We start from the raw sequence: 12,495 nt of genomic DNA, 5'->3' as shown, positions 1-12,495 counted from the left end.
AAAATTATTCTTTTGTTATATGTAAGAACAGTTTTTACTCATGTAAAACTAGTGTAGAGTCTTACTGCCTAAATCCTTGAGGAAAATTTTGTAGTTAATATATTTTATATAATTTGAAAAGGATGATTACCAATAAACCCTTCATTAACAAAACATTGAAATGATTTTTTTAATTTATTTTATTTTATTTATTCATTTAGAAAGGAGAGAGAGAAGGAGACAGAGAGAGAGAAGGGGGGAGGAGCAGGAAGCATCAACTCCTTATGTGCCTTGACCAGGCAAGCCCAGGGTTTCAAACCGGCGACCTCAGCAGTTCCAGGCTGACGCTTTATCCACTGCGCCACCACAGGTCAGGTACCATTGAAATGATTTTGAAGTTCTCAGCCATCCAAAGTCGCAGTTAGAATTTCGAATTTGAACCTGATTCCCATTCCTTTGTAGATATGCTATCTTTTCTTTCTGGGAGCTTTTGAAATTCTCTTGAAGTTCAGTAATTTCAGTACAACCTTTTCCTACTTCATCAATATTGTTATCTTTTGAATATCTCTAACAATATTAATTATAGTGAGAGATCAAATGACACAGGGACTTTCTGCAAAACATATCCTTTAGGGGTCATAAATGACAGCTGTTGAAATAAGTAAATCAGAAAAAACTAAGAACTATATGATTCCAGACATAAAAATGAGACTCAGAGACATGGACAAGAGTGTGGTGGTTGGGGGGGAGGGGGGGAATGGGGTTGGGGAAGGGGAAGGGCACAAAGAAAACCAGTAGAAGGTGATGGAAGACAACTGGATTTTGGGTGATGGGAATGCAGCATAATCAAATGTCAAAATAACCTAGAGATGTTTTCTCTGAACATATGTACCCTGATTTATCAATGTTGCCCCATTAAAATTAATAATTAAAAAAAATTATATTCCATTGACCTGTATGTCTATCCTTTTGCCAGTAGTACAAGTCTTGATTACTGTAATTTTGTAGTAATTTTTAAAATAAGAAACATAAGTCTTCCAATTTTTTTTGCTAATAGTTTTGGCTATTCTTGGTGATCTTGTACTTCTTCATGAATTTTATAATCATTTTGTCATTTCTTCAAAAAAGCAGCTGTGATTTTGATAAAGATGCCTTTGACTCTGTAGATGACTTTAGAGAGTATTGCAATTTTAACATATTATGTCTTGAAATTTATGAACATAGGATGTATTTCCACTTTATTAGGTCTTCTGTTTAATTTCTTTCAACAATGTTTTATAGCTTTCAGTGTACAAAGTTTCCACTTTTTTGAGTAACTTTGTTCCTAAGTATTTTTTTGATGCTGTTGACAATGGAATTTTTTCTTAATTTTTTTTTTGAATTGTTTATTGTTAGCAAATAAAAATTGATTTTTGCGTATTGATCTTATATCTGCAACCATGTTGAATTAATTTATTAGTTATAATAGTTTTTGTAAATTCCTTAGAATTTTCTTCTGTTAATATAGAGAACTTTATTTTAATTAGGTGCTTTTTATTACTTTTTATTTTTGCCTGATAGCCCTGGGTAGAACCACCAGTACAATGTTAAACAGAAGTGGCAAGAGATGGCATCCTATTTTCTTTCTTATCTCAAGAAGAAATTATTTAGTCTTTAACTAACAAATGTGATGCTAATTGTGGGGTTTTGTAGAAGGCCTTCATTATGTTGAGAAAGTTCTATTCATAATTTGTTGAGTATTTTTATCACAAATAAATGTTTGATTTTGTAAAAAATAAATAAATAAATAAATAAATAAATAACAGCTGTTTGACTAGCTGCTGGCTCTAGCCCAGCTCAGTATTTCTTATTTCCATCTTAATATTCTATCAAACACTTGTTACCAAAGGCTTGCCTTCAACGGCACCTTATTTCAGATAACTACATGTGGTGATATGAATAACTGCTTTACCATTGTGTGTCTTTGACTACTGATATCTTATTTTCCACTGGTAATGAAGTTATCACTGTCTTTTGAGCAACACCAAATCAAATAATAAATCTTAAATTACTATTGTTGAGGTTTTATTTCTTTCATGAACACCTTTCTGTACCAAATACTGTGTCAGAAAAGATATTAGTAGAGAAACCTGACCTGTGGTGGAGCAGTGGATACAGCATCAACCTGGAAACACAGAGGTCACCGGTTCGAATCCCTGGGCTTGCCTGGTCAAGGCACATATGGAAGTTAATGCTTCCAGCTCCTCCCCCCTCCTCTTGCTCTCTCCTCTCTAAAATGAATAATAAAAAAAAAGATATTAGTAGAGAAAATAGAAACCATCACAGGTAGTTTATACTGAAAAGAAATTTGGTGCATACAAAATCATTTGAAAAGCTGGAGGAGTGAAAATCAGGGATAGTGTGAGACTTGTAGTTTCAAGGTCATACAACCGTAGCTATAATCTAGAAGTCAGAAAACAGGTGCAGCTATTGCTGCTGACCTTTTCCAGAACCGCTTCTCCACCATGACCTTAATACCTTTGAAGGTAGAAGCTCGAAGGTTGATTCTATTTTCATAGATAATGCAGCTTTTTTTTTGTTTTTTTGCTGCTGTTACAGCTAAGAAAAGGTCTCTGCCTCCATTTTCCCTTCTACATCTCATAGTGTACATAGGCGACCCGATATATTTGAATCATATGATTGTTTTAAAGGTTTTTTAAAATTTAGTTTCTCCCATGTTAGTTTAACTTAAATATTTAATGAGTCTTGGTTGCCTCTATGTCTGTACACATAGCTTGCATGATACTGGCAGCCAGAATTTATATGTTATACCTTGCCTAAATAAGAAGCCCTGTTCATCCAGAATGAATGCAGGTTCTGTTTATAGAAATCTTGCTCTGGTGGTTGGGATGGGTGGGAAGAGAAGGCTGGTGCTATGGGGAGAAGCTCCATTTTGATGGCTCAGGACAGTGCTTTTTGGACCAATCAAACTGTGAGGATTTGGAGTCCTTTGCAAAAGTCCCAGGGTGGAAGACTTCCATGTACAGCAGCTCCCATCTCACTTGGAAAGTGCAGCTGAACTGCCAAATGTCTCGCAGGAGCAGAGGGGAGCAGACAGGAGCAGAGCGGGCTAGCCTGAGAGGGGTCTGGCCCCAGGGGCTGCCTCCCGGCCAGGCTGTGCTGCTTCGTAATAAAGACGTACACCAGTGGTCCCGAACGCCCGGGCTGTGGACTGGTACCAGTCCTTGGGCCATTTGGTACCGTTCCGCAGAGAAAGAATACATAACTTACATTATTTCCATTTTATTTATATTTAAATCTGAACGATGTTTTATTTTTTAAAAATGACCAGATTCCTTGTTACATCCGTCTAAGACTCACTCTTGATGCTTATCTCGGTCAAGTGATATATTTATCCATCCCACCCTAAAGGCCGTCTGTGAAAATATTTTCTGACATTAAACCAGCCCGTGGCCCAAAAAAGGTTGGGGACCACTGCTGTACACTATAGAGCTAGCCCGCAGCAGTGCTGGATCGCAATTGAGCAGTTTGTTGGTTTTTCAGAGACAGAGAGAGTCAGATAGAGGGATAGACACAGACAGACAGACAGGAATGGAGAAAGATGAGAAGCATCAATCATCAGTTTTTCGTTGCAAGACCTTAGTTGTTCATTGATTGCTCTCTCATACGTGCCTTGACCATGGGCCTTCAGCAGACCAAGTAACCCCTTGCTTGAGCCAGCGACCCTGGGTCCAAGCTGGTGAGCTTTTGCTCAAACCAGATGAGCCCGCACTCAAGCTGGCGACCTCGGGGTCTCGAACCTGGGTCCTCTTTATCCCAGTCCGATGCTCTATTCACTGCGCCACCGCCTGGTCAGGTGCAATTGAGCAGTTTGCATGGAATAAACTTTCCTTTTTCACTGTGCCCTAAACTGGAGATTCCTGGTGGCACTGAATTGGCCCAACAACCATCAGTTGACAAAGGACTGCCATTTCTGGTTGCACATACTGTCCTCATTTTTTTATGGGTTAAAAAATTCATTTTAATAAATAAATTCTCTAAGTGGATGCAAGCCACTACATATTCATGTGGACACACATCATGAGTTAATACATAATATACTTGTGAGAGGGAATGTTTTCCCTTAGGCATATTATCTCTTTCTCTTAGCAGAATTAAATACTGTGTATATTTTACTTATGTGTCTGTCCACAGTACAATCATTGTAACATTAGTTAATATAATCAAGTGAATGTTTTCCCCCCCTCTGGTAGAGCTGTAATTATCAAAGAAGCAATCGAACAAGGTCTAAAGCTATTCTCACATTACCTGCTTCCAGGAAATCAATTTCCCCAATTTCCAAGATATTTTAAGGCATCAATTTATGGGAGAAGTAGCAGAAGAGATGATATTACTAATGTTTTTTGATAGTGATTTAAGTTAGCAAATGGCCCTTTGTGGAAATCGTATTCTTTAAGAAGGAAAACCAGAAACGAAAACTGGCCCCTACAGATTTGGGCTGAGCGTAGGCTCGAATCTGTGGACTGGTCCTCTGGTCTCGCTGTGACACTACTCGGCTCCGCTCGGGTCCCTTCGGCTCTGCTCGGTTCCTCCCCGGGAGGGAGAGCGGCGGCGAGTCCCGCGCAGGCGCGCTGGGCTCCTGCTGCACTTAGCGCCCCGCTCTGCCTTGTGTGTCTACTTCCTTCTCTTCGGAGCTGTATCCGGGTCGTTGCTTTCCCTATTGTCTCAGGCAACCGGCCTTGGATTGTGCAAATTCTGGGTCTTTTGTCGCTTCTGGTGCAGGCTAATAAAGTTTTTCTTTCTTTTCTTTTCTTTTTTTTTCCTAACAGTTTTAACGGGGCAAGTTGAGGCCCGGGGCCGCGGGGTTGGCCGCGCCGCCTGGACCCTAGGGCGCCGCGCCGGGGGAGCGCCGGGGGAAGGGGCGCGAGCGGCCGGGCCGGCTCCGCGAGGACGAGGGGGCGGGCCGGGGCGGGGGGCGCGGGAGGGACCGCGGGCCGCCGCGGGGACGCCCAGACCCGCTCGGCGGCGCCGCCGATCGTAGCTAGCATCCTTCCGACTGGCTCCCGCGGTCTCAGTCCCCGACCTCGGCGCCGCCCGGGCTCCCGCAGCCGCTCCCTAGGTCTCCTCCCAACGACCGCCTCACGGATTCCCTAGTAAGTGTCGGAGGCCCCCCGGGGAGAAGTCGTCTCCGCCCCGGTTAGGAGTCCGAGCGGGGTCCGCGGGGCGGGGGTGGGGCGCTGCGCGGCCGCTGCCCCTTCACTGCGCGCGGGGAGACCGCGGCTGCCTTCACGCTCCGGGCTTCGCGTTTCCCATTGACCGTCACGGTGTCTAATGAGGGATTACGAGCGAGTCGCAGAAACATCACAAGATGTGCCAGAGGCTCGGCTTCGGTTTCGGTCAGGCTGGGTTCGCCTTCGCCGCAGCCGGGGCTGCGCTGCCCACGTTGCTGCCCGACCTGCCGGGTCCTCGGCCCGGCCTTTCCCCGGTAGATGCAGGTCCCCGCGCGGCACGAGGTCTGCAGTAGCACGCAGCCCTCCCCTGTGCTTGGTGTGATTTTCAATGACGCTGTAATTTTTTTTTTTCTTAACAGTGGATCGCAGCTCCAAGAGGAGGCAGGTGAAGCCTTTGGCAGCTTCGCTGCTCGAAGCTCTCGATTATGATAGTTCAGATGACAGTGATTTTAAAGTTGGAGATGCTTCAGGTAAATGCTTCTTCTCTCTTCCCTTTCCCAGCTTTGGAGTTTGGGTTCAGTTTCAGACACCCCCTCCTCTTTTCTTTATTTTAAAGAATCGATTTTAGTTAAAATGTCATAAAGCACACAAACTCCATTTGATTTCCACATTTCCCTAAGATCCTATCACTACTGGGTCCTATCATTGCATCTGTTTTTGTTGGTACTTAATGAGCCGGCAGAGGACTTATTCCAAAGATGCAAAAACATTTTCTTTATTTTTTCCTTCAAGATGTTTATGCTTCTTTTATGGATAAAGGGAGAACATTTAGAGATATCACGAGGTAAATATCCTGAAAGTAGCCATGAACTGCTCATGAGCAGGGTTCTTCTCTGTTCAGATCACTTGGCACCCTGTGGAGGGAGTTTTAAACATTGTGTATTAGCTCTCTACCAGAATTAAACTGACCAGAGAAAAGAAGTTGCACTTCATAGTAGCTGCTGGGCCTTGTGAATTGGGCCTTTCAAAAATCACTGAGATGTAAAGCTCTGTATTTTGTGATTTTAGAAACAATGTACTTTTTTAAAGGTTATATATTCACATTGTACAAAATTGGAAAAGTAGAAAAGTGTGGTTTACTTTGTATCTTCAGTTCATTGTAACTCACATAGTGATACATAGAATGTTTTAGTTGCAGGAATCTGAGACATGGATACAAATGATGTTTATTTTAGGTGAAAAATACCAAGACATGAACAATAAAAATTACTTTCAGTTTGGCCCCTTTTGAGTGGAAATTTAAATAAAGTGAGAAGTGAAAGTCTTTTAACAGTTTTTAAGTATTCTTCCATAGAATTTTCTATGCTTAGTCATATTTCTCGTCTTTCTGTTTATTTTTTCTCTTTAGGGATGGGATGAAGTTAGGTTGTGTTACTATGTATTATTACTTTTAATAGCATCAGCAATCAGAATTTTCCCTGGCTGCTGGCTCAGTGGATAGAGGGACTGCCCGAGTATGGACTTCCGGGGTTGGATTCTCTTCAGGGCACACAGGAGAAACTACCATCTGCTTCTCCCCCCCACCCCACCCCATTCCGCTCCCATTTCTCTCCCTCTTCTCCTTCTGCATCCAGGAACTGGCTCCATTGGAGTGGCTCCTGCCACTGAGGATAGCTCTGTTGGACCCCCTTGGCTTCAGACCCTAAAAATAGGTTGGTGCTCTCTAGCATCCTCAGGGTGGATCCCAGTGGGGGCACATGCAGCAGTCTGCCTTACTATCTTCCCTCCTCTCACCTAAAAAAAAAAAAAAAAAAATCAAAACCAAAATCTGCTTGTGATGTAATGAGAAATTTTTGTCTCTATAATTTAACTTTTTTTTAATTTAATTTTTTTTTCTTAAGTGAGAAGTGGGGAGGCAGACAGACTTCTGCATGCACCCGACCGGGATCCACCCGGCCTACCCACTAGGAGGCGATGCTCTGCCCATCTGGGCTGTTGCTCTGATGCTACCGGAGCCATTCTAGCACCTGAGGCGAGGCCATGGAGCCATCCTCAGCACCCAAGCCAACTTTGCTCCAATGGAGTCTTGGCTGTGGGAGGGGAAGAGAGAGATAGAAAGGAGAGGGGGAAGGGTAGAGAAGCAGATGGGCGCTTCTCCTCTGTGCCCTGACCAGTAATTGAACCCAGGACTTCCACACACCGAGTCAACACTCTACCATTAAGCCAAAATTTAATTTAATTTTTAAAGTAACAGTGAAGGAGATATTATTTTACAGATGACAGAGGAACTGAGTTTAAAGAATTTGCATGAGGTCACTCAGGTCATAAGGGATGAAAGGCCCAATCCATGTCTTTTGATTCCAAATTTTACAATCTTTTCTTTGTATAGATCAGTGGTAGTCAACCTGGTCCCTACTGCCCACTAGTGGGCATTCCAGCTTTCATGGTGGGCGGTAGCAGAGCAACCAAAGTATAAATAAAAAGATAGATTTAACTATAGTAAGTTGTTTTATAAAGATTTATTCTGCCAAACAGTAAAATCCAACCTAATGTACTTGGTAAGTTGTTATTATATGCTTTAACTTGCTGTAACTCTGCTTTACAAATTTTATAAAGTAAAGTTACTTCCCTACTTTATAAATCACCATTACTGTGGAACCGGTGGGTGGTTAGAAAATTTTACTAACAGAGATACAAAAGTGGGCGGTAGCTATAAAAAGGTTGACTACCCCTGGTATAGATCCTAAAAAGAGATAGGATATAAGCATAAACTGAAACTACTTGGATGTTGTGGTAACTAATTGAAGTCACTCCCAGTAATTCAAAAGTTGTTAACTGTATCTTGATTGACTGTTTTTTTAACCTTTGCTTCTCAGCTCTTTATCTTCCATTTAGTTGATTCACTGATGGTTGGTACTTCCAAAAAAGAGAAAGCAAGGGAAGGGCAATGGGATTAAATCCAAGCCTACTTTAGTTCTCTTGATGAAACCTTGGCAGATAAGAATAGAATGTTTTGATTTGTTATGGTACACATTGTAAAGTGTGACAAAAATAGCTGGGTCTCAGAAATCATGGCTTATTTGAATACCATATGGGAAAAATCCCAGAGCTTAATTTCTTTATTCCATAATTATTTTTGGCAATAAATTCTGACCTTGTAGGTAATATTTTACTTGTTGCTTATTGAGATGGAGTTATGCACAGGTATTACTTCTCTTTTATAATGGTTAAAACAATTTAATGGTATAAACTACTATCTCAAAATAATTTATGCTATTAAGCTAAGTAGAGATTCCTTACCTTGTTAAATCTTAATCAGAGTTTATGGGAATTATCTATTATTTGTGGTTGAGTTTTGTTATCTAATTTTTTATTTTATCTAAAAGCTCTAAATATATATATATATATATATTCTATAATATATATTCTGTCCCCTCTTATAATACCTAGCTGGCTCTATTTGTAATTACTTTCCTGTTTTCTGGGGAAATTAAATTTGTGACCAAATGTCAAAATTTATCTGTGTAGTTCTTGATTTATTGTAAATGAGAGTTTAGTAGAAAATTATTTTCTTTATAGTTCATAGTCAGTAGAAATTGAATGATATTTTCTACTCATGGTTAAGGTGCCTTGGTCTCCCATAGCTGAGATGTTGGTTTATTCTAGATTGCCAGTGGTTCCTATTTGAATCTTTTCTCTCCTCAGCCTGAAATATTTGGACTCTTACAGGTAATAAGACATTAGACTTAACACTGGTTTTTAAACATATTGATGTACAATCCCAATTCTACTTAAGAAGATTAAACTGAAAGTAGAGAAATATAAATAACCATTTGTCTATCTTAGCTTCTTTCAAAACAATTCCTAGAAATGACTCATTGAATGAACTACTAACTTCTTTAGAACTTAATGTTAAAATGGTTGGATTTATTGACTTCAACTTTTATCTGGTTTCTGTGCATCAATTTCTTCTGATTTTCATTTTGAACCCTGAGATTCTTAAAAAACTTCATATTTCTGTTTGGCTTTAAGAATAAATACAGACAATTCTATAGACAAAGGTTATTATATTTAAGGTCCTTACAGATAAACATGATTTTATTCATGTGTTTCTCAGATGATAAAATTGAAAAAGATAACTATTACTCAAAAATTATCTGCCAAAATGATTGGCAAGTGATTATTGGCAGTTAATAAGCCTCCAATGTAAAGCCAGTATCCCGGGTCACCATCACAGCCACCTGGCCCATGCAGGTTCGCATTAGATTCAGACAGACGGTAATGAAACAATGGAACCAAGAACTGGTGCGCCATCATCTTTACTCCTAGCTTGCACCCGGTGGGCAAGTAAAAACACACTGGGATCCAAAACCCACTCATTCAGTGTTCACAAAGCTACTGACTTACCCGAGTTTCCTAGAATCAAAGGTCTCTAGCTCACCAGACTTACCTCTGTTCCCCATCTCCTTCTCCCTGCACAAACTCTGCACAAACTGGCTTCTCTCTCAGCACTCCATTATCTTGGCTGCCTTTCCTAGCCTCCACCACATAGCCTTTCTCTGCTCTCTGTTCTCTGTTGTCTCCTTTAATGCTCATCTCAGGAACCAAGAGAGCAAACTCCCGGTCTGCCCCACTTTTTAGTGTAGAAATCAAAACCTTTAATTCAATATACAAAATAGGGAAGTTTCTAGTACAAAGTCACTTATCTGAGGCATGATGGGATTGTACCACCCCACTACAAAAAGGGGTGGGAAAGGCTTAGTCCTAAAACCAAGCCCCAGGCTACAAGGATCCTGCCTGCCCATAGCCCACTCCCAACACACATTAAGATCACCTGGGCGATGGGCTTCCATGTGGGCAGCGCCATCTTTAACAAAGTGAGCATAATATATTTTATCTTCCCAACACCTCCACTATTAAATTATAAACTGAAAATACATTACCTTTTATATCTAATGTGAAGATAGAGCTACATTTCTCACTTTTGATTGAAGAGTACTAATAAATAAATTTTAAAACTAAGAACTCCTAATGGGCTATAAGGGTATTAGAATGATGGTGATAACCACTGGAAAAACCATATAAAAAGATAAAAAACATGTAGAAATGTTAAGTGAAACTGTAGTAAAGTACCGTACCCCAGATTCTGAAAAGTACTGTACCTCACTTCAGTGGGTTTATGTAGAGACACCAAGTGCAAAAATGAATTTTGAGGAGTTTTACTGATTAAGCCGGTGGCATACACGGGGGATTCTTTGGACCGAAATTATGCAGCCCCGAGTGTATTTCAGAGGCTGGTTATATACCCTTTGACTACATACAGGTTGGGGGGCATGACAGCATGACACAATCATTTAACAAGATTATAACATTTGTCTAGGGGATTTACAAAAAACGTTAAAACTTTCAAGGTAATACAATCAAAGACATTCATAAACCTTTTAGTGTCTATCTCTCCTCCTTTGCCTAGAGCAGGAGTCCCCAAACTATGGGCCCCCTGAGGCCATTTATCCAGCCCCCACCGCACTTCCAGAAGGGGCACCTCTTTCATTGGTGGTCAGTGAGAGGAGTGCATTGACTATCTTATTAGCAAAAAGCAGGCCCATAGTTCCCATGGAAATACTGGTCAGTTTGTTGATTTAAATTTACTTGTTCTTTATTTTAAATATTGTATTTGTTCCCATTTTGTTTTTTTACTTTAAAATATGTGCAGTGTGCATAGGGATTTGTTTATAGTTTTTATTTTATTTTATTTATTTATTTATTTATTTATTTATAGAGAGAGGGATAGATAGGGACAGACAGACAGGAACAGAGAGAGATGAGAAGCATCAATCATCAGTTTTTCGTTGTGACACCTTAGTTGTTCATTGATTGCTTTCTCATATGTGCCTTGACCGTGGGGCTAGAGCAGACCAAGTAACCCCTTGCTCGAGCCAGCGACCTTGGGTGCAAGCTGGTGAGCTTTTTGCTCAAGCCAGATGAGCCCGCACTCAAGCTGGTGACCTCGGGGTCTCGAACTTGGGTCCTTCTGCATCCCAGTCCAATGCTCTATCCAATGCGCCACTGCCTGGTCAGGCTGTTTATAGTTTTTTTTATAGTCCAGCCCTCCAACGGTCTGAGGGACAGTGAACTGGCCCCCTGTGTAAAAAGTTTGGGGACCCCTGGCCTAGAGGTACACGTTAATCTCAGGATTCCAGGAAGGGAAGGAGAGTCAAAATCAGTGTAGGGTGCTATGTAAATTTTGCCTCTTATTGAAAGGGAAAGGGAGTTCTTCAGATAACCTTAATCCTTTCAGAGAACTTAAAACCAAATGACCCTAGTTGTTCTTGTAAGTTAGGAGATTTCTATATCCCAGTGATGGGCAATCTTTTGAGCTTGGTGTGTCAAAATTCACCAAAAAACTGAGCATAACTTGGGTGGTGTGTCACTTTGAGAAAAAAACCGTAATTTCACATTTATAGTTTAAATAACAAAAATGTATAATTGTAATATATAACTGTATTTAATAAACCAAAAACTAATTATTTAACTTACCTGCTTAGTGACTTCTTTGTTCATCTGTCAGTTGGTTTCTTTTGTTGGTCTTGATATTATTTAACTTTAGTGGGGTTCCGTGAACTAACATAAGTGAGGAGGAGGGGGAATTCTTTAACTAACCTGCCTATTAGTGAGTTTTTTGTTGCTGAATTTCATTGGCTAAATCTTCAATTGAAGGTTGGTATTTTGTACACTTCAAGCCCAAGCAAGCACTACTAACTTCATTTGTCAACTGTTTCTTTTGTTGGTTTTGATATTATTTAACGCTGAGAATAAGGTCTCACCAAAGTACATAGAGAGAAAAATTGTGAGTAAAGCCATTGCTATATTTTTCAGGGTGCTAAAAGCATCTGGTAATCGGGTCCAGGCACTCCAAATTTCCTGTTCATAGTGGTACTTCTCTTGATTCTCCAAGCAGCACCTTTCCAGATTCTCAAGCTTTGACCTCAAGTTGACAAACACCTGAGCCCAGATGCTGTCTTGAAATTCAGCAAGTTGCATCTTATGTAAATTAAGATGGCTGCCGCTATTTCTAGTGGCGGGAAATGGCACCCATAGCAAAGGCCCTCGCCTCTCCCCACCTCCCCCTCACTTATCTCAGTAATGATGGTCAATTAGAAATCCACAACACCCCAGAACAGTAGATTGGATGAGGGTTGCTGTGGTTATGTGGTTGCTGGTAATGGCGATCTCAGGGTCCCCAGAGATGCGTCCCCCACGGCATTACGCTGCTCCCTGCTCGCTGGCTGGAAGTGAGGTCAAAGATCCCCTAATGGCCTAACCGGAAGTCCCAGAACTAGACACT

General features: G+C 40.9%; 1 protein-coding gene across 2 annotated transcripts in view; it reads left to right on the top strand.

Moving 5' to 3' along the window:
* Positions 1–4,634: 4,634 nt before the first annotated feature.
* PHF14 (PHD finger protein 14) overlaps positions 4,635–12,495 on the top strand; it is a 186,010-nt gene continuing 178,149 nt past the window's right edge. For both annotated transcript variants that reach the window (XM_066354053.1, XM_066354052.1), the window contains exons 1-2: positions 4,635–5,132; positions 5,570–5,680. In XM_066354053.1, coding sequence (XP_066210150.1) covers position 5,132; positions 5,570–5,680 — 112 coding nt within the window. In that variant the 5' untranslated portion in view covers positions 4,635–5,131. The remainder of the gene's footprint in view (positions 5,133–5,569; positions 5,681–12,495) is intronic.

Source organism: Saccopteryx leptura, chromosome 12, assembly GCF_036850995.1.
Source record: "Saccopteryx leptura isolate mSacLep1 chromosome 12, mSacLep1_pri_phased_curated, whole genome shotgun sequence".
Classification (NCBI taxonomy): domain Eukaryota; kingdom Metazoa; phylum Chordata; class Mammalia; order Chiroptera; family Emballonuridae; genus Saccopteryx; species Saccopteryx leptura.
This window is presented reverse-complemented; position numbering and strand designations above follow the sequence as displayed.